We start from the raw sequence: 28,000 nt of genomic DNA, 5'->3' as shown, positions 1-28,000 counted from the left end.
CGCCATGGATTTTGAGTGGGGTGGCCAAGCATTCCATGGGTCATCTTCTCCCACAAGCTCAGGAATGGGGGTGGGGGGAAGTCAGAAATTCTCTTTTTAATGCCTGTTGGCAGTAGGGCACGATCCTTCACCACTTAGGGTCTGTGAAAACAAAGAAAGGTGACTGTCACTTCTTTTACTGGCATTGTGAATAACAACCTGTGAGTCATTGTTCCTATTGTCCTAGTCTCTAAGCCAGGGGTCCCCAACCTGTGGTGAGTTGTATAATTATTTCATTATATATTATAATGTAATAAGAATAGAAATAAAATGCACAATAAATGGAATGCGCTTGAATCATACCGAAACCATCCCCCCACGGCCCACACCCCTAGTCCGTGGAAGAATTGTCTTCCATGAAAACTGTCCCTGGTGCCAAAAAGGTTGGGGACCGCTGCTCTAAGCCTTCTAGTTTTGGCACCTGATGATCTTCTCCTGTCCTCCTCATTCCTCCTTACGCCACCTAGTCCTTATATAGCCAGGGTCAGAGTACCAGTTCCTGAACACACTAGATCTGCGGCTGTATCATCTTGTGCCTCAACCCCCCAGTTGTATATCATCAGTCCTTTCTCCTCCCCCATCATATATCATCTCCCCAACAGGAATAAGTTTTCTTCTGGTCATGAGTTTGAATATTCTGAATTCTTAAGGAAGTTTAATAAAGAGAATTCCTTCCCCCATCAATGGTCAAAGCTGGGCATGCATGACCACGCGAGCAGGTGTATGCAGGGAAGGAAAGGAGGGGTCTACATGAAAAGGCCCCATCACCAGTGGGATTCCTCATTAGAACGTCCCTGGCTTGGGGACAAGTGCTTTCCCAGAAATCACCTACCTGCTTCTAAAGGGGGCATGGTGAGTAGGGGTCACGTTAAGACTTGGTCTAGGCTTTCTTTCAAGTTCAATTAGTTGGAAAAATAAGACAAGAGATCAAATTTGGTCAGATCTCAATAGGCGTCAGCTTAAGAGCCATCTCTGGCTCTCTTTTTGGGGGGAACGTATATGGCCTAAGTAGATGTTTATTTAGTTCTGGGGAAACTCCAGATGTAGGACTTGTGGAGGTAAGGGGCTTTCAACATGACCTTTATATTAGAGATTTCTCTTAGTTCAAAGGTTTGAGCTCTGGACACGACTGCCTTTGTTTACCTATCACCTGAGGGTAAGCTGTTTACTTACGAGTACCTTCCCGACATTTTTCTCATAACCACAAGGATGATTCCACCAAGGAAGCCGATGGCTAGTAAGACCCCAACTATGATTCCAACCAGGGTCACTGTCGTCAAACCATCTGAATGAGAAGGGGAAAAAAGCATGAATCCCAGATAGAACATACACTTGCAATAAAACATGGTATGTACAAACAATGCCACTGTCCTGCTATACGTAGCAAATGACACTTAATTTTTTTAAAATGAATTTCCAGCTGAATTTATTTCCAAATATACTTTCTTTTTAAAAAAAACCAATACATTTTTTTCAGGGATGACAAATACCGGTATTAGGAAATCCCACTACACAAAAAATACTACATCTAGTCTAGGGTAGATACATTTATGTTTGGTAACATATATTACATGGCACTAATTACACAGTAACTACAAGGTTACTGACATTAAACCACAGAACTATAACTCTGTCACAGATGCATGGACTTGGGCCTTTCTAGCTGAGCACATTTTCAAAAAAGTGGATGCCCACCCCAGAGCTATGCCAGTGAAATCTGTTAAGGAATAAAGTCTCAAGTGGTGACTCCCCAGAGTACCTTGCAGCTGACAGATGATAGGCAGGACATGTTAGTTATAAAGTAGTTACAGTCTAATTCACAAAAATTACTGTTTCTCTTTCTAGCAAGAAGTTAAGAAATTCCTTGATTTATTTAGCACCTGGTGTGTCAGGTGGGCGTGCAGAGGAGGGGTGATAGAGCAATGTCAGAGGGACCTTTCCCCATCCAGCGGAAGCTGACTTACAAGAAGAGAAACTTTGGGCTATTCTAAGCCCATTTTATGAATGGTGTGATTTCTGGGTCTCAGAATCCATCAAGCATAATCTCACACTGGCTTCACTATTAATTGCTGGGTAGTATTTGTGAACAGTTATTAAACTGGCCTATATTTTCATTCTTACATTGTGATATGATATCATTCCCCATAGCTGTCACTAAGAGAACAGACTCATTTGTGGTTTGCTTATTTTCAAATACAGGGAATTCCCTTTTCTTTCTTTAAGGAAAAAAAAAATTTGAAATCTGTTCTTGGACAGTTTTTTATTCTGCTCTGGCTGACTACAATCCAGGAAAGACTGTAAATCATCCCAAAGGTTAGGTTCAAAGAAATTTTTTCTTAATTCCCATAGGAATTTGAGACCCAAATCTAGCCTACCTTTGTCAATTGTTATCCGTGTCTCTCCACCCGCTTTGTCTGCAAAGAGATGTAATAAGATAGAATTATTAGAATTTAATAACTACAATTTAACAATTGGCAAAAGGTGAATTTACCCTAAGTAGAAAGTAGCAAAACATAAGCAAAGAGGATAATTTCTTAAATAAACTGGATCAGGAGATTTTTAAGCAAGCTCTCACATGATTCTGCCTTTATAACTAACTAATAATAATCATATTTATGAATCCTTTTTTACACCTTTGGGTTCATAGTACTTTTGTGAACGCTACCTTTTCTCATCCAATTTAGAAAGCAAAGTCAAAAAAACTAAACCACAGAAATCTTAAATAAATGGTCAAAAAGTTTCAGAGGTCAAGGTAGCAGAAGAATCCAGAGGTATGGATCTTAGTCCAATGTCAGGATTGTGGAAAACTTATAGACTGTGACGAGGTCTCTGACTCACTTTGAGAGTAATACTCTGGTTTGGGAAGATGTGACCAAGACTGTGATTTGTCTTGTGATACCAATTTCCTGCTTCTTCTTTGGTAGTAAAATCAGATTATGCCCAGCTGAGTTTAGTGAGAGAATCTACCCTTTGTATTGATGTCAGTGTTATTTTAGGATTTCTATCTGCATTCAAACTTAGTGTAATAGTTACAATGTGAATATTCTCCATGGTGAGTTTCATTTTGATAATTTTACACAATAACTTATTTTTAAAATAGAGGTGTTTTGTTTTTCCTAGTGACCTCTTCATATACTGAGTCTTGAACTCCTCTGGGTGGTGGCTGTTTACCTAGATTGCAGATGGAGAAAAAGTCAAGATGCCTTGATTTAATAAGAAATTGGAGAGAATTAAATAATCAGCCCTTCCTAGATTCTTAGTTTACAGCTTGCAAAATACCCCAGATATCCAATATCTTCCTAATCAAAGGTAAAACCAGTCAGGCATCATCAAAAAGTTACTACTTTTTCTAATGGTTGGGTTTGAAATAAAGTATCTCCCCCTTTGTACCAAGACTCTCCTCAAAACACGGTGGCTCTTCAAGATGGCCCCGGAGTGTGGGTCCCAGAAACCAGCCCTCGCTGCACGAGCTGAGCCCCTGGCTCTGGAGCATTTGTACAGAGCTCACCCCAGCTGTGCTACCCCCACTACAGAAGATGGTTGGGATTGCTGGGTTTGAGCCTTCAGAACAAAGGTGCTGTCGAATCAACTCCCAAAATGTCATCCTTGGAAGTCAACTCTCCACAGAGATACGCCAATCAATTGCTTATTGTGTCCTAACATGGCGATTCCAGGCTCATAACACACCATCAATATCACTCAGCACAGCATTGGGTAGAAAATATATTACCAAAAGTAAACTAAGTTTGTGGAAGATTCGCTACTAAATTAGTGCTTATTAGTCCTGTATTCCCCAGCTCCCTCCCAATTACTCTGACTGTGTCATACATGTGAACATCATTGCACTGGGCGTTTCATGGGAAAACTGGACATCTGGACATGCTGCTCCAATAAAATTACTTCTTAAAAAACTAAGCACTTATAATGACGCTTTAGTTCATGCGAAAACATCTTGGGATAATGATATGTGAAGTGGAAATGTGCCCCACGTCACAATTTTTGGGACAGGGTGGGGCAGGGGACAGGAAGGGAAAGTGACAATGAGTTATTTCCCAGGCAACGGAGAATTTGTTTTTTTCAGGCGTAGAAGAGAAGTATCCTGCTATGACAGAATATTCAATGTGGAAGTCTCCATTTTCTGCTGCTAATTAGCTATCAACCCAAATGAGCATTTCTTCTCCAAAATTTTGAAATGCTTCCCGACGATCACATACTGATTAGCCATACTTGGTTCTCTCTGGTGTTTAAATGTTAGTCATTTCCTTAACAGCTTGCAGCAAGCTTTGGGTTTTATTTCAAAGCACTTTATTAAGTTTTTAAAAACTATGCTAAAATACATATAGCATAAAATCTACAAATTAACCATTTTTTTTTGTGTACAGTTCAGTGGTATTAATTACATTTATATTGACGTGCTACTATCACCACTGTCTACCTCCAGAACTCTTTTCATCTTGCAGAGCTGAAACTCTGTACCCATTAATTAGTAACGTTTCATTCTTCTCTCCCCCAGCCCCTGGCAACCACCATTCTACTTTCTGTCCATGAATTTGACTACGCTAGGTTCCTCATCTAAGAGTAATAATACAGTATTTGTCTTTTTGTGACTGGCTCATTTCATTTAACATGCCTTCAAGGGTCACCCATGGTGTATCAAGTGTCAGCATTTTCTTTCTTTTTTAAGGCTGAATAATATTCCATTGTATGTAGAGACCATATTTTGCTTATCTGTTCATCCATCCATGGTCACTTGAGTCGCTTCCATACTTTAGCTGTCGTGAATAATGCTGCTATGAACATGCGGGTATAAATATAAAGTATTTTTAAATCCTCAAAAATGCTATAGTTTTTAAAACCAGATTAGTGATTGGACCTGGAAATGCATAGTGAACAATACAGAATAACTTTTTGGGTGTTCAGATCAACGACTGCTTTAGGCATGATCTGTATATTTACCTTCATTTTAGAGATGGAAACATAAGAGCTATCTAGATAAAATGATGTATGTAAAATTTATCAAGTTAGCAAGCACTCATTGAAGTTATTGGAGAATTAGTTCCTTTTCTCTCCCACTATCACTATAAAATAAGGCATATTTTTTAAAAAATCCCAAATGACTGAACTTCTCTTAAGAAATCTCTGCAAACAGGAAGTGCTCTCTTTCCATGGCTAAATTGACAATGACCTTTCCTCATTGTCATCAGTGATGATCTAAATATATTAATAATAACAGCAGAGCCCCAAAGGCCTCTGAAGTTTCTCTCCGAGGTATTCCATTCACACTGCAGGTGCCAACTGTGAATCACGAGCACAACCCCAAATCTTGGTAGGCAGGGCAGGTTTAGAACAGATGCTTGCTCCACGTGTACAGACAGGAATCCAATGTAAGATGCTAACTATTTTATTAGTATAGAATCTATTAAGCTTTACATAGGCTGGCTGAGTTTGTGCTTGTAGGTGTCAACACAAAGTTCTTAATGTAACGTTACATCAGTTTAGGGTCAGCAACACAACCTCAGTTGCTACCTGACTCACCTGTGGGGACATTATCACTAGCTATCATTCAAGGTAGAAAGAGATCTTCAGCAACCTAATAAGTCAAATTTGATTTAGCAACTCAACAAATCAAATTGTAAACCTACCTCATACAAGCTTGGTTCAGAATTCACCCTTACATTCCAATATGTGTCCAATTGATTATTATATTTGCTCATGGGCTCCTGGAATGCACTGAATACGCAAAATTAGATCAACCCCTATTGGAGTGACTGGTTTCCTTACCTGTGGAGTGGCTGGTCGCCACATTTGGGACTGTGGTGCTCTGGCTCTCTTCTTTGGCATGGACTGTGCTTCCCAGGGTTGGCCGATCCTCGATGTTAGGGGTCGTTGTACTCTTTGCCACCTATTGGAGATGTAAATGAGGAAAAGTAGAAAATAAAGCCTAATGTTTTAAAACATATTCTCTGCTTTCTAACAGAGAAAGATTTAAGGTAGCATAAATACATAAATTACATGATGGCATAAAGTGAAAGTGGAAACAAGAAAACAAACAGAAAGGGTGACAGGACAGGAATAAAATCAAGTCTCCTCCAGAAATGAATGCCAAATGTTCAGCATGCCGACTTCCTGGGGTCTTCATTATTCTGAAAACACTGGATCACTAGACTTTAGTTCTCTCTCTCCCCTTGAACTTGAATTTTTCCCCGTCACATCTGCTTGGCACGTATTAGGCTGTATCATCCTTCAATGCCCTTCCTCTCCCATTAGAGTAATAGCGAGCCTTTATTGAGAGCTTACTATGCACCAGGCCCTTTGAATACATTCTCATTTACTCTATGCACAACCCTACGAGGTAGACCTTATTATTAGTCCTGTTCTACGAACAAGGATTAAATCAAACTCACAGCCAATAAGCGAAGGAACAGGACTTGGAAGTGATTCTATGGACTCCAAAGTTCATGCCAATGTAGCATTCAACAAATATGCTAATGAGCACAGGCTACAACAGCAGAAATAGACAAATGGGCTACATCAAACACAAACTTTGGTGCCTCCAAAGACATAATCAACAAAGAGAAAAGACAACCTACAGAATGGGAGAAAATATTTACAAATCATATATTTGATAAGAATGTAAAGAACTCCTATAACTCAATAACAACAGCAAAATCAAATAACCCGATTAAAAAAATGGGCAAAGAACTTGAATAGACATTTCTTCAAAGATGATATACAAATGGCCAAAAGAAGCACAATGAGATACTACCTCATGTCCATTAGGATGGCTACTGTCAAAAAAACAGAAGATAGAATAGTGTTGGCAAGGATGTGGAGAAGTTAGAACCCTGTGCACCATTGATGGCAATGTGGAAAACAGTATGACAGTTACTCAAGAAATTAGAAACAGAACTACCTTATGATGTAGCAATCCCTCTTCTGGATATATACCCAAAAGAACTGAAAGCAGGGTCTGAAAGAGATATTTGCATACCCACAGCCACAGTGCTTCATAGCAGCACCATTCACAACAGCCAAGAGGTGGAAGCAACCCAGTGTCCATCGGTGGGTGGATGGATGGATAGACAAAACATACATACATACAATGCCTACATACAATGCAACATTACTCAGCTTTAAAAAGGAAGAACATTCTGACACATGCTACAAGATGAATGAAACTTGAGGACATTAAATGTTAAGTGAAATAAGCCAGTCACAAAAAGACAAATACTGTATGAGTCCACATACATGAGGTCCCCAGAGTAGTCAGATTCATGGAGACAGAAAGCAGAATGGTGGTTGCCAAGAGCTGGGGGGAGGGAGAATCAGTTTTGCAAGATAAATTCTGGAGATTTGTTTAACAATGTGAGTATACTTAACACTACCAAACTGTACACTTTGTTAAGATGGTAAATTTTATGTTATGTGTTTACCATAATAAAAAAATATATGCTCATGAGTACCCACCATGAGCCCAGCATGGCTCCAAGCCCTGGGAATTTGAGTAATAAAAATTCCCTGCTCTCTTGAGGCAGCATCCTGGGGCAGGGTGGCAGAACATGAACATTTGGCATGTAAACCAATAAAAAAGGTAGTTTTAGATGACTTTAAGTGGTTTAAAGAAAATATAAGCCAGACTAGTATAGACTAGACTAGAATAGCATTTGGCAAACTTTTTCCCAAGGGCCAAATGGTGAACATTTTCAGCACTGCAGGACACAGGGGCTGTGTCATAACTACTCATCTCTGCTCTTACTGTAGGAAAGCAGCCAGACAGTTCTCAACTGAATACACATTGCTGTGTTCTAATAAAACTTTATTTATAAAAACAGTCAGTGGGCCAAATCTGGTGAGCAGACTGCTGACCTCAGGGCTAGAGGGTAACTACTGGTGCACAGGGGTAGGGGTGAGGTTCCTTTAGGCATCTTTGAGATGACATCAAACTTCAGAATCATGAGAAAAAGTCAGCCATGGAAAGATCTGGGGAGCGTTCCAGGCAGAGAAAACAAAAGCCTAAGTTGGAACAATCTTGGTGTGTGTTCAAAGGTCAGAAAGGCCAACGTGGCTGAAACAGAGACAGTGAGGGGGGTGAGGTACACGAGATCACACAGGCAGGCAGGAGCCTCTGTTCTGCTGCCAGTGAGATTATAGTATAGGCCTCTCAAGGTTTGAGGGTGTGGCTCATGGACCTCCTTAATCCCCCCAGTGCCTGGCATCTTGTCTTGTCCATGCCAGGTGCCGTAGACGTGTATGAGTTCATTAAAATGCATTAGGTTAGGGACGTGTCAGTTGAGATTCTACGTAGTCTACACCAGTGTGGTCTGCAGATCGGTTGTGGTCCATGCTTATCCTATAGTGAGGCGAGAAATTAAGAACGCATATTTGGAAACCCTTATGGCAATGATACTGCTGCAGCATCCACGACTTTTATTGAAGATTGGACTGTAACAGATTGGAAATTTTTTTTAATTTAGAAGAAATGCAGTTTTATTATAATATAGAAGTATAGTAATAGTAATCCTAAATTCTAACAATGAATCTTTGATTTAAAGAATAAGGAAGATTTATTTTTAATCAGCTCTTAATTCAGATTGGAAATTTAAAAACCTGGTTCCTCACCAGTTCGAGACGCCCTGGTCTCTATTCTCAAATCATCTGTGACCAGCACACCAGCCACCTGCTAACTGGATGAAACTGGGAAATACAGTAAGTCCTCACTTAACACTGTTAGTAGATTCCTGAACTGTGACTTTAAGCAATAGGACTTAAAATGAAACCAAATTTTTTCTCATGAACACTATAACAAAATGACATTATTCAAGGACCGGCTGTATGTCATTTTGTTTAAAGTTGCAGTTTTCAAGAACGTATCATTGATGTTAAATGAGGACTTATCTGTAGTTTTTGTTGTGAGCCATATAACTATTTCTTGGTATGGTGGCTCACACTGATTTTATAGATATATATAACATATTATATATAGAAAGTGTATCTAGTATTGTGGTATTACGATATATATTGGTTTTCATCCGGTTCCTGGCTCATCACTCCCATTGCCCTTGTTACAATGTTAGGGCAATTTAGGCCTCAGGAGACAGAATCTCTCTCTCTGACCTTCTCCTGCCCTCCTTCCACCTGTGCAAGGCAGGACTCTAATCTGATTGTGGGTCAAAAGACCCTTATTCCAGAGAGGGTCCTGCCCCATACCCTGGAGGAAGGAACACTGCACAGAGAGGCCAAGAAGAATCTGGACAGACAGGCCTTGCTGGGTTTCCCCACTCAGTCTATTAGTATGAGATCATACCCTTTTTATCCAGTCACATTTCTACGTGGTTGTCAATCATGCCTATGTCATGAAGCCTCCATAAAAACCCAAAAGGACTGGGTTTGGAGAGCTTCCAGAGAGCTGCACACGTAGAGGTTCCCAGAGGGTGGTCCACCTGGGGAGGGCGCAGAAGCTCCACGCCCCTTCCCCCAGACCTGGCCATGTGCATCTCTTCATCTGCAGCCTTTGTAATAGACCAGGAAACATAAGTCAGTGTTGCCCTGAGTTCTGTGAGCCGCTCTAGCAAATTAACCCAACCCAAGAGGGAGGTCCTGGGAACCCCAATTTATAGCCAGTTGGTCAGAAGTTCCAGAGGCCTGGACTTGCATCTGGTGTCGTCTGGCGGGGAATTGGGTGAGGGTGAGGAGTTTTGGGGACTGAGCCCTCACCCTGTGGGATCTGACACTACCTCCCAGTACATAGTGTTGGAATTGAATTAGAGGACACCCAGCTGGTGTCTGTTGCAGAATTTATTGCTTATTTGTTGGTGGAGAGGAACCCTCTCACATTTGGCCACAGAAGTCTTCTGTGTTGAAGATTGTTGTGAGCAGAGGAAATGCGGTTTGTGTGCTTTCTAACACGTGTATATCATGTATGCTATGCCCTGCATGTGCCCTCTACGGAGCGAATGCCTCCCTTCCCAGGACACTCACCGGGGTTGTCGGGCCAGCAGGCTTAGAGGGCTCTTCAGTGGCTCCTGGGGTTGTCAAATCTTCTACACCTGGGCGTGCCACATCTTCTGCACCTGGCGTCATAAGGCCAACTTCTACACCTGGGGTCTCAATGTCATCTTCTGGCCGGCTCGTGCTGGCTGAAGAAGAAAGATTGAGTCAGGGCTTCAGGTGGAAATCGTGTGAGCAGATCTAACTGGCCAGCTACAGTCAGATTATTTTCTCTCCCGTTTCTCATGAGGATTGTATTTATTTATTTATTTATTTATTTGTGGTCATTTTATTTTTTGGCTTACCCTAGTGCCAGAAACCAAACCATCCTCCTTATAGCACCTCTGGGCACACATGGTGGCCGAGTTGTTTTCATTGCAAAGCAAAGGAAGATGGAAACAAAAATGGTAGGGCAGCCAGCCCCTCCCTGGGCTCCCGCTGAGGGGCCTGGACAGGGGCTTGTGCATCTTTCCTTTTCACTAAGGAACCAGATTCTTGCTGGTGCCATTTCATGCAATAAATCATCGTATTCAGGTTAATAGGATATCACTTAGACCTGAAAAAATTCTCAATTATAGTCACCTGGAAAGATTTCTAAACACACCCATTTCCAGGCTCCGTGCAAACTCGCAGTGCCACAATGGCCAAAAAACTGGGGTCTCCTCCTTTTTATTTTATTATTTATTTGTTTATTTATTTTTTGAGACAGAGTCTCACTCTGTTGCCTGGGCTAGAGTGCCGTGGCGTCAGCCTAGCTCACAGCAACCTCCAACTCCTGGGCTCAAGCGATCCTCCTGCTTCAGCCTCCCACGTAGCTGGGACTACAGGCATGCGCCACCATGCCCGGCTAATTTTTATATATATATTTTTAGCTGTCCATATAATTTCTTTCTATTTTTTTTAGTAGAGATGGGGTCTCGCTCTTGCTCAGGCTGGTCTTGAACTCCTGAGCTCAAACGATCTGCCCGCCTCGGCCTCCCACAGCACTAGGATTACAGGCGTGAGCCACCACGCCCAGCCTATCCACCTTTTTAAAATCAAGCTCTCTCTCCATTTAATTTTGAGACTGCCACCCACTTAGAATTAGAACCATTGGCTCTGACCACAGACCTCACAGATTCCACAGAACGTAACCTCTTACCCCAGTTAAGGTTACGGTGTACAGGGGAGGGTCAGTAATATTCTTAGAGATACCGAGACACCAACAGGACTCATTAGTACATGGAGAGCTGAAACTAATGAGACCCCACCTGGCCCTGGCTGTTCCGCATGAACATTTGGATGGATGCCTGGCCTCGCCAATGAGAAAGGTTTCAGGGGAGCAGGGAATTGGTGGGGTGAAAATAGCAGGTTGAATTCCATGACGGGGAATAGAGCAGATCATAACAGCGTCCTCTTCTTCAACCTCTGTCGCAGTGACTGGAACTAGCCGTGACTGTGCCCAAGCGTCATCCCTAAACTCATCAAATAATCCTTTTCACGAGTTAAAAATCTGACTCATTGGCCACGGGCTTCCTCCTCAGACTCGAGTGGCTCTGGAAATTCCATGACTAAACACAGTTGCAAAATAAGCAGGCACACAAAAGTGTCCCGGGAGCAAGGGGGAGGGGGAGCTTGGAGAATCCTTTGTGTGAGGAAAGAGCAGATGTTTGTATCTAGGCAGCACTCACACCAGCAATCCATTCCTTGCCTTCAGCTACCTTATTTCCCCTCGCCTGGGACAGCTCAGCCAGAGGCACAGCTGCTAAATATTTGATCCTAACGTCTCTGCTGAGGTCTAGAGGGAGGAAGCCTCCAAAGTCAATTCGCTTGTTCTAGGAGCCTTCTCTTTGGTTGTAGAGTCCCAATCCATACCGAAGCATATGAATTTACTTTTTTATATGAGGGGGAAAGGCTTTTACCGGTTGGCAATAACTGACTACCTTAGTGCATGCAAATGGCACGGCTCCCCTTGTGGCCTTTTGCTGGGGTGGGATGGGGGGGCCGGTGATTGGCTCCCACAAGAAGGTCCCACTGTGGTGCGCCCACATGTTTAATGTGTTTATTGAGCTCAAGGGGAAAACCAAGCAACCCATTTTCTTTTCTTCCTCCCCTTGTTTGAACGCAGTTAACAAATCAATTTTAAAAAATGGTTTCTGGAGCTGTTCAGCAGAATCACTTACTACATATGGCATCTCAAACTTAACCCTTCCTTAAAAAAACAGACAAAAAACAACAAGTACTGAATGAAGTTGGTTCGAATTCTTTCATAGAAAGCTCGGTTCATTGAAAGCGTAACTTGATAAAAATTCCTTAATGTTCTTTCCTGCCCTTGGCCCACAGAGCCAAGTACTAAATAGACAAAGGGTGTTTTATGAATGACAGTCAGGATTAAGATGTGTGTCTTTTGTCTCACTGCCCTGGCATTCTTTTGGCCCCATGGGAAAGTTGATCTTTAACAAGAGATCCTCAATTGTCCCTCTTATGATCTCGGCTGAAGGCTTCCCTGGGCGAGGAGTTCCTACCAGGCCAGCTGCCGGGTTTCCAGCCAGCATTTGACATCCTTTTCCTGTCCTTTCCCTTTCACTCCTGAAATTCAAATGTACTGATGCCTTCACTCTCCAATCCTTTTTTCCTGAGGCATGTGGACACGCTGGCACACAAACGCACACGCACACATACGCAGGGTACACATGTGCACACACCCGGCTGTTTATAGGAGTGCAGAACAATGAATCCACAATTACAAAGCAATATCCACGGCCTGGCACACAGGGTGGGTTCAGGTGCCGCGGGCTCTCACACTCACGTGAACACCTTTCCTGCCACACCCGGCCTCGGCCGCATTCGAGTCAGAACCAATGGAAGTTTCCAAACGTGGTGGCAACCCATCCACTTACTTTGGAATTCGTTATTATTCTTTAAAAACCTAGGCCAAAGTTTATACCACCCAATTTTACCTGAAGGTTCTTAATTTTGAGAATAAGGACTTAAGTAATGCTTATTTATATAAAGTTGTTCATTATGAATAATTTTTATCTTTGCATTAAAGTCTAATATAGCTCTAAAATATTATTCTAGATTGCTCACATTATGGAATGGCATTAAAAAAAGTTCTAGAATTTAGACACAACATTAAATTGGGATTTTACTGTAATCGTATTGTAATACTCCTAAACTTTTTTTTAACTAAGCTGAATTTAAGATTCAATGAGTTCCAAATTCTTGATAAAATTCTTTTGAATAAGTGTTTTCAATCTTTTGGTTTTATTTACGTTTCTTTGATTTGTGGTGGTGACTTGTTCCATCTATTTGTTGGCCATTTGGAATGTCTTCTTTTGTGACTGTTTTTCTCTTATGATATCCCACCTTGTAAGCATTCCTTATACCTTAGGATACATTCTTTGCACTAGATGGCCTCTGCATGTCTTTCGCAAATGGCAAGCTGTCAGTAATCAAACTTATTAAGCTTCTTTTCTCCCTTTTAGCCTCACACTCCCAAACCCTTCCTCAAGATCACATACAAATATTCACCTATCTTTTCCGTATGGTTTTGTTCTTACATTTAATATTTGTTTGCCTTATGTTTATTTGAAACTACTATGCAAAATAGGAATATAATTTGATTTCCCCCCAACAGATTAGCCAGTTGTCCCAATAAATCCTCTTTTCCCCACTGCTTCAAAACTTGCTCTCACTGAGACAAATCTCTTCTTGCAAGTACCGTGTCCGAGTTACAGAAACTCTCCAACAGAAGGTCCAGCCTCAGTGGCCTGGACGTGGCCGACATATGGCCCCTCTACACACGGCCCCGTCTGCAGACTCTCCGGCACCTCTTTCCAAATCGGCTTTCTTCACTATCAACTCCCTCTTTCTCCTCATATCCGCCGACTGCTGCTGAGTTACATCAGTGCCAAGGATGGAGCTAGAATAAAACTGGGTGCAGAGAGCGGGGAGGAACAGTGGGCTACTCTGCCGGGCACGGGCACGGTGGCTCAGGCCTGTAATCCCAGCACTCTGGGGGGCGAGGCGGGAGGATCAATTGAGCTCAGGGGTTTGAGGCTGCAGTGAGCTAGGCTGACACCACTGCACTCTAGCCCAGGCGACAGAGTGAGACTCTGTCTCAAAAAAAAAGAAAAAAAAAGCAAAAAGCAGGCCACTCAAATAGGTGCACGTGGGGTCTGTCTGAGTTCCGGCTCTCATGTAGTGTCGTAAGTTCTACCCAACACGGAAGGCACAACGTCACAGTGATGCCCTGGCTCACAGTCTGTTCAGCAATGCAGGGTTTACATGGTGTCTTTATTTCACGACAGCCCTGTGGATGGATTGTGTGGCACCGTTGTCCCCACTTGACAAGGAAACTGAGGTTGACAAAGACTCTCTCCTTGACCAAACTTTTATCAGGCTCTCTGAACTCTCTTCCGAATTCCCAGCCTCAGACTCCTGTGCCCATCTCCACACTGTCCAGTTGCAGCAAGACCCTGCTACACCAGTTTACAGAGGATGCCCCCACCCTGGGGATCTGAGCAAGTTCTTCGCCCCCACCTTTGATGTCTAGGCCCTCGGCCCACCTTTGGCAAGAATCTTGTCAGGCCAGTCTAGCAACAATCCCCTGCCCTTGATGTCTCCTCCTACTAATTTTCTATCCAAGGACACCCCTCCTTCTGTCTGTTGGCTATAAATCCCTACTTGTCCTGTAGCCAGAGTTGAACCTGATCTCTTCCCTACTTCGATACCCCTCATTAGAGTAGTCTTGAATAAAATCTTCCTTACCATTTAAACAAGGGTCAGAATAACTGTTTAACAAAGTCAGAAGTTAAACAATCCACCAAGTTCGCCTGATTCACGAGTGGATACGCAGCCAGGTGTTCTGTGCGTTCTGTGCTCCTCCACACAAAAAGCAGCTTCGCTCCTCCGTGATATGCTTTCCTGGCAGCTCTGGGCTAAAACGCCTGCTGCCTCCCGCCCTGGGGTCTGACCTCCTACCCCATCCTCATCCTCCCGTAAATTGTATTCCTGGGTGTCAGAAGCAAATGCCTCCTCAGCATCTTACTGCCTCTTACGCAATCCCATCCTGTTAGAATCTTCCAGTTTTATTCAGTGAACACAATCTTGACTTCCTCAAATGTGTCCCCTACTAGGAAAAACCTGGGAGAATCTAAGCTTTCAGAAGTGACAGATAAGGGCTGGGTGCGATGGCTCACACCTGTAATCCCAGCACTTTGGGAGGCCAAGGCAGGAGGATCACTTGAGGCCAGGAGTTCAAGACAAGACCAGCTTGAGCAACATAGCGAGACCCCATTTCTACAGAAAATTTAAGAATTAGCTGGGTGTGGTGGTGCACACCTGTAGTCCCAGCTACTCAGGAGGCTGAGGCAGGAGGATCACTTGAGCCCAGGAGTTTGAGGTTGCAGCAAGCTGTGATGATGCCACTGCACTCTAGCCCTGGCAACAGAGCGAGACCCTGTCTCAAATTGAAAAAAAAAAAAAAAGTGGCAGATTAGAAGAAGGGTGTGATTTGCTTTAAAAGGATGTACTTCTTTTACATCTCTGCTCCCGGCTGTGCGAGTTAAGGCAGCTCCATCAGTGAAGACTGGAGCCTTTTGAATTTACCTCTATATCCCCCAGCTCCTAGCACTTACATTCCTTCCATAAACATTTACTAAGCACCTACTGTGTGCTGGGTCCCATTCTGGGCACTGGAGACAGAGGAGTAAACAGGGCAAGGTCTCTACTCTCACGGACTTGAGTGCTGTTGAGGTGGGGTGGACTCACAATAAGCAAACAAGGAAGACACAGATCAGTGTCCCCTCGCCCCCTACACACCTCTGCTCCAAGGGCACTTTCTTGGACCAGCCATTAAAATGAGTACCCCTCCGCCTTCCACACACACACACACACACACCCCTGAGTACTTACTCCTCACCGGGCATCTATTCACTAACAGTCTGTCCCACTAGAACATAAGCTCCATAAGGCTGTTTTATCTCAATGTCCCCATTGCCTAAAATACCTGGCACATTGCTGGTAAGTAGCTGTTGAATGAATGGGTGGACTCCAGCAGGGGAAGAGCTGGTGCTCACTGACGCTGAAGCCCAGAATGCCCATGGGGCACTGCAGGCTCGGAAGGGTACACAGTGTGGCTGGAGAGCAGTGGGTGAGCACAGTAAGAGATGAGAATGGGAAGGTGCGGGGGACCAGCCCCGTAGAATGTGACTTCATCTGGACTGTGGAAGGACGCCAAGAGATGCTGGTGAGTAGGGGGTGACCTCACTTGAGTCTAAGTGAGTCACTTTGGACTCTTGAGTCACTTTGGACTCAGGTGAGTGAATGCAGTGAATCAGCAAGCAGATGCTTCCACTCCTTGTCGTCCAGGTGAAAGTGGGTGGTGCGTGCACCAGGGCAGTGATGGTGGGGAGGGCAAGAACTGCAACAAGTAACGGCTGGGAAGCATTTGAAGTCATTATTACCCACTGACCGTCAGAAATAATGTGAAACCCCAGAGAAGTCACTTTACCGTCGTTCACAGCTCTGTTGACGAACATTTAGGGTAGAAATGGATCTACCAAATAACGCAGGATGCCCCCGAGTGATGCTGAGTCCTTTACGGATGACAATTTCCTCTTGTTTTATTAGCACATTTGTAAGAGTCCTCTCTGTAAAGTTTAGGCAAAGAGCTTCCGCCTGGTTTCACCTCGATGTGAGAGAGAAGTTCCTCCCACTCCTGCTTCTGCTGAACTGCAGCTTCCCAGTCTGAGGGCTGGAGAAGCAGTTTCAACAGCATTTTATCTTGAAACGGTAAAAATGATTTCAAAAATAAACAAGCCACAAGCTGAGTTACCCTCAGGATTTTCAAAGAAAACCTGCGGTGTTGGTCAACAGATGAAGGCGGTCTTTCACGCCGCCTGGTGTTTTCCAGTATCTCGGACTGTGCGTCAGCATCAGCGGCTAAAAGCACAAACATGCCTTTGTAGATGGGTGACTAAAAGGCCTTGGAATGACTCTCAGGATCGTCGAGAGGTAGAATGTTCTTTTTCTTCTTTTAAAATGACATACTAGGGATTTCTCGGTCTCCCCTAGAGGACAAACTGTAGGACAACTAATAAACAATTAATTCTAGCACCCTCCCTCCCAGTTACATTTGAGATAAAGTAATGCTTCCAAGGAATGTCTACTTGGAAAACAAAAACACCGACTTCTGCTCCTTTGCTCAGACACAGGCTTTTGCACAGTGTTTTTCTATCATGTCTCCAGTCTGTGCCCAGAAGCATGAAAATCAACACACTCGAGACCGTAGGAAGGTGCCAGCCTCCAGCATTTTCTAGCACTCTGCCGACCACCCACTGTGGTCACTGAGGCTCTCCAATCCCTACACAGTCCTTCAGTTCAGTTCAAAAGTGTCCCAAACGTAGCTGTCTGGTGCTTCCCTTGGCTACCATGAAGTGGGTTTGGCGACCAGGAGGAAGGTGTTAGAACTTCTACTGACCACATCTTTAGAGTTACCCCTCAAGTCCTATGGGCTGGCCCATCTCCTGACCTAGTGTCAAACCCTTTCTTTGGAATATTGATGCAGCCACGAACCTTTGAAGTTCCAAGGCTGCTCTGCACACAGAAAGCCATTCCCTAACCCAGGGCTGTGTGGCCACCCCCCCCCCACCACCCGCCACCCGCCACCCGCAGACACTGGGTGACTGGGTGTGGTCAACACGATCACTGATGTGGCAAATGGGTTCCCTCCACACCCCTTCCGGGGATCCTAGTAAATTGCTTACTGGATCAAAAGTTCGGCCCTGGAAAATCTAGACGACGCTTAATGACTCTAGGCAACTCCTAGAAGGCTTTGGCCTGCCCATTACTCGGTACCCCACAGAAATGCAGACTCACTGAACTTTCTCCAGGCACGCATAGTGCTACCTAAACCTGGACTGCCCCTATTCCCAGTCACTGGCACCATGGTAACAGACGTTCAGCGAATGTTTGTTGACTGCGCAAGTACATTTATGGCCAGGTAGGAGATTTCTTTTAAATTACCCTTGGATTATAATACTCCTGCCATCATCCACTGGGCTTCAACCCAGAGTTACTGCATACCCTCCCCTAATGAAAGAGACAGCATGGCTAAAGACAGAACACTTCACCTGCGGGGATGAACTTGGCTGCCTGCCCCGCCATTTGATGGTTCCTGAGGGCGGCGTGTCTGCGCACTGTGGCAGGTCCTGTCAACCCCTGCAGGCCAAGGCCAGCGATGAGATGAGACTTGACCACACGCTGTCGGCCTGTGGGACATGCGCCTCTTCCATAAAATGTAGGAGAAAGGTATCAAAGCTGAGGAGATCAGACACGTGTCATTGGCTCCTCTGAAGAGATCAGGAGAAATCCTACACATTAAGACTTGGAGTAGATCCCCTGACTTCAAAGCGGGGAGGCAGTTTGCAAAATGCCCCAAAGTTTTCTTTGGGCTTTAGGTAGGACACCCCTTCCCACCCCCCACCCTCGGTCACCTCCCAAAGTTGAAGGCAGCATTTAAGGTTTCTGCAACTGACCTGGGCAATAAAGAAAGAAGAGGGGCCAATGACAGTTAGGGACTCGATTTTCATTTCAATAGCAAGGAGCCACATTAAGTCATTTGGCAGGAAGAAGGGGCAGGACATAAGACCCCTAAGACACAACACCCGGTCACCCCTCCAGATCCATCCTCTCTCCCCTTTAAAGGGGGAAAGGAACTGAGACCTCCTGTGTACCTTTCACAGAGTCATGCATTTAATCTCCCTGACTGCCCAAGAGGTATTTTAATAATGTTACTCTTTATTGAATTTATGGAAAATGTGCATAATGTGGTGTCACACACACTCTCTTGATCTTTACAAAAGCCTTGCAGGCTTTTTAGCTGAGGATAGGGAGGCTGAGAGGCCGAGTAAACTGCAACACAGGGACTAGACGTCAGGATCTATCAGACTCCCAAGCCACGCTCCTAACCACTCATGGTGTCTCGCAGCCTTCACGGGTACCGGTCACTCTTGCCCCCCTCCCCTCATGGTCTTCCCTACTCTCCAAAGAAAAGGCTGGAGTTGGTCGAGCTGCTCGGCCTGATGGTGGCCTCTGCAGGAGACGGAGGCTGGCAGCCCAGGACACCTGCGGGTTCATCCTTCAACTCCGTCACTGCCCATTTAAACACTACCCTTCACGGCCCAGGTAAAACCCCTTCCTTCAGAGCTCTCCCCAGGTGCCAAGAGAAGCAATCTCTAAACTAGAGTAGGATTTGATAACACGTTGGCATTTACTGCTTTCTCCCTGCCGGCTTCTGTAAGCCCCTGGAGGGCAACATCCCACCCCGCTGTAGCTTCCCGGCCACTCGCTCAGTTCTGCTGCTGCAAGGAGGAGCGATATTCACATTTTCAGGGCTCATGGGAGTGAATCAACTTGCCCACTTGCCCCCAAGCACAGGCAGGGCTCAGAACTCCGTAGTCTTCAAACCGGAGGCTGTGGATTACAGCCTCAACCAAGATTACCCAACCTGGAGACGTTTCTCTCTTGACTAAGAGCGGAAAGTTTTCAGTCAAAGAGGAAATGAGTTCACAGTTTTGTAGACTGGAATCACACCTCTGTAATAACTTCGCCAGAACTCAGCGGGGCTGGAGTTGCATACGCAAGTTTGCCTCGTAAGGAGGACCCCTTAGTGCTTGAGCCGCCAAGCCGAGGACAACCTGCTCTGGCAGCGCTGCCCCAGAGCAGAGCCTCCCACCGCGGTGGTGAGTGTTTGGGAAGCACTTGCCATCTGCTCGGAAACTGAACGGAAACCTGAGCTTCTGATTCACTCGGAGCCGTCAGCTGAGCAGGCCCTGATTTTGCAAGAGCGAAGAGAGAGGCCTCTTTGGATGTGCCCTCGGCGTCCACCGATGCGGCTCAGACAGCCCAGCTGTGCGCCCAGGAGGACGAGGCCTGCAGGAATGTGCAGCGTGGCTGTTCCCACCAGCCTCCCTTGGCCTTGATCCTACGGCGGGTTAGGGAGCTCTTAGTGTGCCTTGGTAGATTTTTTAAATAGTTGTTATAGGATAGGAGGATCTGTTCTGACCTTCCCTGACATTGTTCTCTTTGCTCTGATGTGTGGGAAATTTAGGCAGCAAGCTGCATCCGCGGGGCTTACCTCTGATGCCACTTTAGTCGGCTCTCCCCAGGTATGCATCAGATACAGTAAATTAGGTGTCTGCCTATTACCGCAAACTCACTGTATCTAAAACGGTGCATAAATCCTACTGCTTCTTGCCAGGGTGTGGGTTCCTAACCTCTCATCCTTCCTACCTGATTTTTATATTTCTACCGCCTGCTTTCTTGTCATTCCACCAAAAGGCTCGGGTCACTCTGTCTACCCTGCTCCTTTTCCTGCCAAATGTTTACTATGTACCTAACATGTGCTCTTTTAAGTGCTTTCTTCTCTACGGGGCAAGACATGGATACAAATAATTAAAATACAGGCCAGGCAAGGTGGCTCATACCTGTAATCCTAGCACTCTGGGAGGCCGAGGCGGGAGGATCACGTGAGGTCAGGAGTTCAAGACCAGCCTCAGCAAGAGTGAGACTCCCCCCCCGCCCCGTCTCTACCAAAAATAGAAAAAATTAGCCTCTATCAAAAATAGGAAAAATTAGCCAGGCATAGTGGTACACGCCTGTAATCCCAGCCACTCGGGAGGCTGAGGCAGGAGGATCGCTTGGGCCCAGGAGTTTGAGATTGCTGTGAGCTAGGCTGACACCACAGCACTGTAGCCCAGGAAACAGAGCGAGACTCTGTCTCAAAATAAATGAAAAAACCAAATAATTAAAATACAGTGGTGAGAATAGCCAAAGCAATCTTGACAAAGAATAAAGTAGAAGGACTCATACTTTCTGATTCAAAACTTACTACAAACCTACAGTAATCAAGACTTATGCTGGCATAAAGACAGACATAGATCACTGGAATATAACTGAGAATCTAGAAATAAATCTATACATTTACAGGCAATTGATTTTTGACAAAGGTGCCAAGATAATTCAGTGGGGAAAGAATCATCTTTTCAACAGGTGCTGGGACAACTGGAGATCCACATGCAAAAGAACAGAATTGGACCCCTAAGTCACAGCACATACGGAAATTAACTCTAAATGAATCAAAGACCTAAATGTCATTGTTAAAAATATAGGAGCAACAAAAGAAAAAGAATAGATAAACTGAACTTCAAAATTTTTGAAGTTTGTGCTTCGATGGACATTATCAGGAAATTAAAAAGACAACCCAAACCACAGAATGGGAGCAATGTCTGCAAATCATATATTTGATAGGGGTCTAATATCTAGAATATAAAAGGAGTTCTTTCAATCGACAATAAAAAAGTCAACCCAACTTAAAAATGGCCAAAGTGGCCTAACTAGGTGGCTCATGCCTATAATCCTAGAATTCCGGGAGGCCGAGGCAGAAGGATCGCTTGAGGTCGAGTTCAAGACCAGCCTGAGCAAGAGTGAGACCCAGTCTCCATTAAAAACAGAAAAATTAGCCAGGTGTGGGGGCGAGCACCTTTAGTCCCAGCTATCGGGAGGCTGAAGTGGGAGGATCGCCTGAGCCCAGGAGTTTGAGGTCACAGTGAGCTATGGTGAGCCCAGCCCAGGCAACAGAGTAAGACCCTGTCTCAAAAAAAGGTGGGGGTGTTTAATTTTATGATATGTGACTATATATCAATAAAAAATTTAACATAGTGCTGAGTGTTATAAGAGGTGAACAATAAGAAGTCAGAAAATACTGAGCTGCAAGTCTTGTTGGCTCTTATTCCCCAAAATCTGGGTCTCATTCCCCCATCTGTTGACACCACACTTGGTCTCTTTACCTCCTGACTCCGCCCCACCCCTAGACTGGTCCCACAATCACGTGGCTCCCTCATCATTTTTTCTGACAACCACTATTCATGACTCCCACTTCCATTCTGATTGCCTTCTACCTATAGACAAAGGCCCACTTCTCCCACTCAACACGGACTCACTCATCTCCCCAATTTCTTGCCACTGCCCAACTCCCCCAGCCCCCCAACTCCAGCAGCCCTCACTGCTCTTCCCAGCCCTTGGGGGCCACACCTCTTCCCACGTAAAACCCCGCCTGGTCTGATTCCGTGCATTTGCTCAAGCAAGTGGTTTCTTCTGCCTGGACTGCCCTTCCCTGCCACCTTGTCCAACCAACCCCACCATTTTCACAGCCAAGATCAAGTCCCATCTTCCCCACAAGGCTTTTCCCAGCTCCTCTCAGCCACAAGAATCTCTCATCCCCAAGCTCCTAGCAACAGACAGTGGCACGTGCTGCTCGGACACGCCATTTTATGCCGCCCCGTATGTTCTTTCTACAAATGCAACACGCACCTGTCTGTTTTACCCGTCTCTGTGAGCTGTGATCACACCTATGCATCCTCTCTAACTTAACAACATGTGTGCTTTGTAAATGCTTCAGGGAGCAGGGTCAGCGTCCTTCAATTCCGTACTCCCGGCATTCGGCACACACACAATCATCTGAGGGGTTAGGGGCCTGGGCCCCGGGGTTGAGCTGCCTGGGTTCAAGTCCCACCATTGCCACTTACTAGCTCGGTCTGTGTGTAAGTTACTGAACCTCACTGTGCCTCTTAATTCATCTAGAACATATGAGTAGTTCCTACCTTGTAGGCTGCTTGTGAGGATTGAATGAAACAGGGCTGGTAAGTGGTTGCTCAGCGCTCAGGGTATGTTAGCTGTTACTATATCATTACTGCTTTTTAGAAAAATTATTTTTAGAGACAGGGTCTCACTCTGTCACCCAGGCTGGAGTGCAGTGGTGCCATCATAGTGCACTGCAGCCTTGAATCCCTGGACTCAAGCGATCCTCCTGCCTCAGCCTCCCAAGTGGCTGGGACTACAGGCACACACCACTATGCCCAGCTAATTTTTCTATTTTCTGTAGTGACAGGCTCTTGCCATGTTGCCAGGTTGGTCTTGAACTCCTGGCCTCAAGCAATCCTCCCACCTCAACCTCCTAAAGTGCTGAGATTACAGGTGTGAGCCACCACCGTGCCTGGCCTCGTTACTGCTATTAACACTAGATCCGTTAGCCTTCACAGATTCATATTTAATCTCATGGAGCAATTTGGCTCAGATAAAACTGTTTCACATTAGCCAAGCTCACAAGAGGACAGGAAATCAAACAGTTTAGAACAGAAAATAGTTTATCAGTACCTGTGCACATATTTGCTATCCAAGACAAACTCTTCTCAGGACCTAAATACCCAAGATGTTGTTTGGTCTATTTAGGACAAAAGCAAAGGGCGGGTCTGTTGGGTGGAATACATTTCCAGACTGTGACAGAACAGAGATCTCTGATTCATCCCAGAACCACCTGCATTGAAATCAGAATACCCGTGGCCCCCAGATATGACTTCTTTGCTACTAGCAGGGATGACATTTGCCTCATTCCCCACTGCCTGACTCTCACAGCAGCTACTCCATAGATACTTGTTAAATCCGTGAATTCCTTGGGCAGGGCAGGTTTAACATCAACAAATCCTCGTGCCTTTCCTCTCCCTTTCTAGATTCTAGGCTTCTCTTACATGAGTTGTGTTTTATTCTCCTGGATGGAGACACTCTGACGAATTGTGGGAAACATCCTGTTCTCATCAATAACATGTTTACAAATCTTCCATCATGACCCTTCCCTGCTTCCCATTTACACTCTACATAACTGGCACTCACTCCCCGGCATGCTACAAACGTTAATGGAGATTATTACCCAGTGGCTCAGTGTTGGTCACACTCTGCGGCTTGGGGCACTTTGCAGCTCTGTCCCTCTGGGCAGAGGTCAAGAGCACATCTTCCTCTGGAAAAGTGACTCTCCCTTTGGTAGTTTTTTTTTTTTTTTTTTTCTGCATTAAATTTAGCGTTGCCCTAACAATGTTAGTTTTCAGCTTCTCAAAAAATGACATGAAAGATTTAGCCAAGTTTGCAGGTCTCCCCCTGGACTTAGCTTGGTTCACCTCAAAGGACAAATCCATCCCCTCTGAGCAATTCTCAAAGCAAAGACACTGGGCCAGACAGGAAGGAGCGTGAGCCTACCTACCTCCGAGGCTCCAGGGAACTTGCCCTCACCTGGCCGGCCGCCAACAGGCTGGTTTAGACACGTGGGAAGGAAACAGCCACCTTGTTTTCCTGCCTTGGATGAATTTGGCAGAATTCCAGTTGTTCTCTAACCTGGCTCTATCTCTTATCCCTTGGATAAAATGCCTGATCATTTTCCTTTCCCCCAAATTTTTAAGAAACCAATAGAGAAAGGACTCAAAACCACAATCGAAAGGAGCTTTATCGCTTGCCCGCCACATGAGAATCCTAAGACAAGTCGCAGTAACAGCTGACTTGGCTTAGAAGCCCCCCCAGCACTCAGTTATTTGATTGTCTCCCAACAGAACACTCGCACGGGGTATTTCCTTGAGAGGTTTCCGGGTGGCAGGAATGGCATGGCCTCCTTGGACAGCCTACAGGACCTCATCAGATCCATCAAATGAGTTTCACAAGGGTAATAACGCCGGGTATTTGAGTTCTCTCTCCCTCCTTGTCCTCCCCCACATTTCCACAAGCTATAACCTGGCGTGCCTGCTCTCAGAAGCCAGAACTATGACAAATATTCAGATAAGCCAATGGAATTTGAAGTGCAGGTTCACGGCTTTGCTGGCGAGGCCCACAGAGATGCTTTAAAATGTGTGGCGCCTCTCTCAGAAGTGCACGTAGTTCAAACCCTGCATCCCGCAACAGGCCGAGCACTCAGGAGGTGCTTAATAACTATTTGTAGAATGAATTAATGAATCCTTTACAGACAGAGTCTCACTTTGTTGCCCAGGCTAGAGTGCGGTGGCATCAGCCTAGCTCACAGCAACCTCAAACTCCTGGGCTCAAGCGATCTTCCTGCCTCAGCCTCCTGAGCTGGGACTACAGGTGCACACCACCACGCCCAGCTAACTTTTATTTATTTATTTTATTTTTATTTTTTTAAAGAGACAAGGTCTTACCATGTTGCTCAGGCTCGTCCCAGCCTCCTGACCTCAAATGATCCTCCCACCTCGGCCTCCCAAAGTGCTGGGATTACAGGCATGAGCCACCCAGCCAATGAATCCTATTTTAATGTACTGAGATAATTTCATTCTTATGGAAATATTATGGGGAGTAGTTAAAGGAATTTTTGTACCTTTAGAAAATTTTTGTTTTCTCCTCTAAGGAACTTAAAGTGAGGTTAACCATTAATTTACAGTTAAACCTCTGGGTTTTTTTTTTTTTTTTTTTGGTTTTTTGGTTTTTTGTTTTTTTATATAGCAGAGGATTGTAGTAAAAAGAGCTTGAGATTTGACGTTAGACCCAGTTTTAAACCCCAGTTCTGGCATCTTCTGAGATAATAGTGTATAATTTATAAGAGTTGTGACAATTAAAAGAGATAGCTGGGGACATTCCCAGCACATGGTTGGGGATGGGAACCGGAGCGGGGTGGTGTTCTTCCTTTTTGGCTGGACTACTCACTGTCATGCCAAGGTTTGGGGTCTTTGTAATTCTATTTTACAAAATAACAGAGAGGGGAGTTGTTTAGTCTTGTTGGCCATACCTAGACTTAAGTTTTCTCATGCCTGGGCACATTTTTTAAAATGTGCTTTGCTATACTGAATGCATTTTGGAACTTACGCACCAGTGTAATGCACAGAGATGCCTCCCTCACGAAGCCTCTAACAGACCCCATTTCATTAAATGCCTCAAATGCAACAAAAACTCCTAGCGATTCATTAAGATTTCAAGGCCTCCAAAGCTGGCAAGAGTTTCGGGGAAATCACAGGGAAATTTGTTTGCCGCATGATTAATCCTGGGTGGATAGGTCCCGGAAAAGCACATGTGAGTTAGCAGCAAGCAGTGGCTTGCCGAATTTCACAAAATAAACTGTCTGCTGGAGAGGCCTCATTTTAGATGAAAGTTCAGAGTGAGGGTGCGGCCTGACAATTGAGGAAAATGCCAGATGTGTGGACAACAGACCTCCTTTGAATCCACTAACATCCAAGGAAATGACACATGGGACCAGATTATAAAACTGAACCGGATTATAACCCCAAAGGAGGGAAACCCAGTAGGGCATAGGATCCTAAGAGAAGGATAATAACATTCATCACCATAATTACCCCCCAGCCCAGCTCCCCAACCAGAGCCAACAATAGCTCAGCTCAATGAAGTTATTCATCCATATTCAAGTCCCCTCACGCGTTAATCTCAGACAAAGGCCCTGCTGGGCCTCTGCTCCTTGCCAGCAGCCGGGCACTCAGTGTCCACACTCAGCCAGCCCCCCACACAGCCCGAGCAGGGCTTCTTTCTTTAGCCAAAGGCGGTATTTTCAGAGGAAGTTTACTACCACCTTGTAGGAGTACCTGTGACATTCAGGAGCTGGCTTAAGATAATTACAGCTAACACTTCCCTGGGTGAAAAACGAGGACGTTGCAGAGCCGGAGCCGCTGTCCCAGCAGGGCTGGGACGAGGCTCAGGTCAGGGACCTCCCTCCCTCCCTTTGCACTGGTGAGCACAGAATGGTGCGATGTGCACACTGTCTCGCCAAAAAGGAAATGTAACCGAAATACAGAACTGTATATATTCCGGTGGAAAGAGAAGTTCCAAAGATAGGACTGCCACGAATAGCCCATGGCTCCTGTAAAGAGAGTTGCTCAGTCTCTTCAGAGCAGACAGCCCAGCACAAAGCAGTACACTCCATATAATTTCCCTAAGGCTGGGTATTTCTGTCTGCATGGAATTGTAGAAGCCCAGGTTAGGTCCAACCCTCCTGCAAACTACTCCCTTTCCAAGAAGGATACCCCTGGGCCTACGCCTACCTTGATCCTCAATTTGGAAAATTTAAGAGTTTACCTTTCAGAGCACAGCTTTGCAACCTCCAGCCCCAAAGATCACTAGTTTATAATTCCTTCCACTAACATTTAGTGAGCAACTACTACGTGCCAGACATAGTTCTGGCCCCAGGGATCAAGGCTAGACGTAGCTGTGTCTTCTGGAGCTTGTATTCTACTTTTTTCCCCAATCCACATGCTCAATCATATGGAGTTTATATTCTATTGGGGAAACAGAAAAATAAAGATCCAAGAAAAGAAACAAAATGTTGAGAGATGTTCATGGAGGCCACCAACACAGCAGCTGGGCAGAATGAGGCAAGGCAGGAGAAAGGGAAATTAAAGGACAAAGGGAGGGGAAGATGTGGACACGGGGCAGGCGGTGTCTCCCCCCTCCATCATCAGATCAGGACATTTAAAGTCCAAGGAGTCACCAACACTAATTCAGCTACTGACATTGTTGCCCAAGTTCAACACATGGCTCCAAACCCACTTCAACCTCAATGCTCAGAACACTACTCAGTCACACTTCTCAGAAGGCCCCACTTAGATTCTTTCCACGCGCGCACTATCCTCTCTAAAGAGGATAAGGGAGGTCTCTTCCAGCCCAGCGATGGGGTCCCGAGCGTGACCAACACGCTGGCGCACAGAGCGTAAGACCGGGCAGTCCCAGGAGAGACCAGGGCCGCTGGGGCAGAGGGAACCCTCCTCCCGGGTCCTGCCGCCCAGAATGTCCCTCCAGATTCTACTGGGACAGTTTCTCCCGAGGCGTGGGCATTGGATCGCTCGTGAGCGGACCCCGCGGGAGGCCCTCTGCTGCCCACCTCGGCGCCGGTGGACTCCGGGGTCCTCCCGGCACCGGCTAACCCGCTGCCTCTCCGCCTCCCGGCGCTGAGCCACTCGCGCGCGCACAGCCCCAGCTCCCCGCGCTCTCCTGCACAACCTCAGATGCCAGGCCCGGGCATTCCACAAGTCCCTGCTCGCTCGTCCCCACCCGCCACTGCAGGAAGCCACTTGCCCCGGGTCTTACCTCCTCCTGCCGGGACCCACAGCGATGCGCTTCCCAAAACGAAGAGCAGAACTGGCACCTTCCACAT

The 28,000-nt window shown here is 45.4% G+C and overlaps 1 protein-coding gene across 1 annotated transcript; it reads right to left on the bottom strand.

Annotated features, from left to right (window-relative positions):
* Window positions 1-3: 3 nt before the first annotated feature.
* On the bottom strand, window positions 4-28,000 carry PDPN (podoplanin). The gene is made up of 6 exons (XM_069479146.1): window positions 27,934-28,000; window positions 10,018-10,175; window positions 5,821-5,941; window positions 2,415-2,453; window positions 1,213-1,324; window positions 4-141 (listed from the first exon to the last, which is right to left on the bottom strand). Exons 1-6 carry the CDS (start codon window positions 27,998-28,000, stop codon window positions 135-137), a joined length of 504 nt encoding a protein of 167 aa, XP_069335247.1. The 3' UTR covers window positions 4-134.

The sequence above is a fragment of the Eulemur rufifrons genome, chromosome 8 (assembly GCF_041146395.1).
Source record: "Eulemur rufifrons isolate Redbay chromosome 8, OSU_ERuf_1, whole genome shotgun sequence".
NCBI lineage: Eukaryota > Metazoa > Chordata > Mammalia > Primates > Lemuridae > Eulemur > Eulemur rufifrons.
The sequence above is the reverse complement of the archived record's forward strand: the minus strand, read 5'-3'. Positions and strand labels throughout refer to the sequence as shown.

Bases quoted from the DNA above. Each gene is read 5' to 3' on its own strand.
- PDPN (XM_069479146.1), bottom strand. From the start codon at position 28,000: ATGTGGAAGGTGCCAGTTCTGCTCTTCGTTTTGGGAAGCGCATCGCTG. The intron at 5,942-10,017 runs GTGAGTGTCCTG...CATCTCCAATAG, and splicing joins CTGCTGGCCCGACAACCCCG to GTGGCAAAGAGTACAACGAC. The intron at 1,325-2,414 runs GTAGGCTAGATT...CTTCTCATTCAG, and splicing joins ACGGATAACAATTGACAAAG to ATGGTTTGACGACAGTGACC.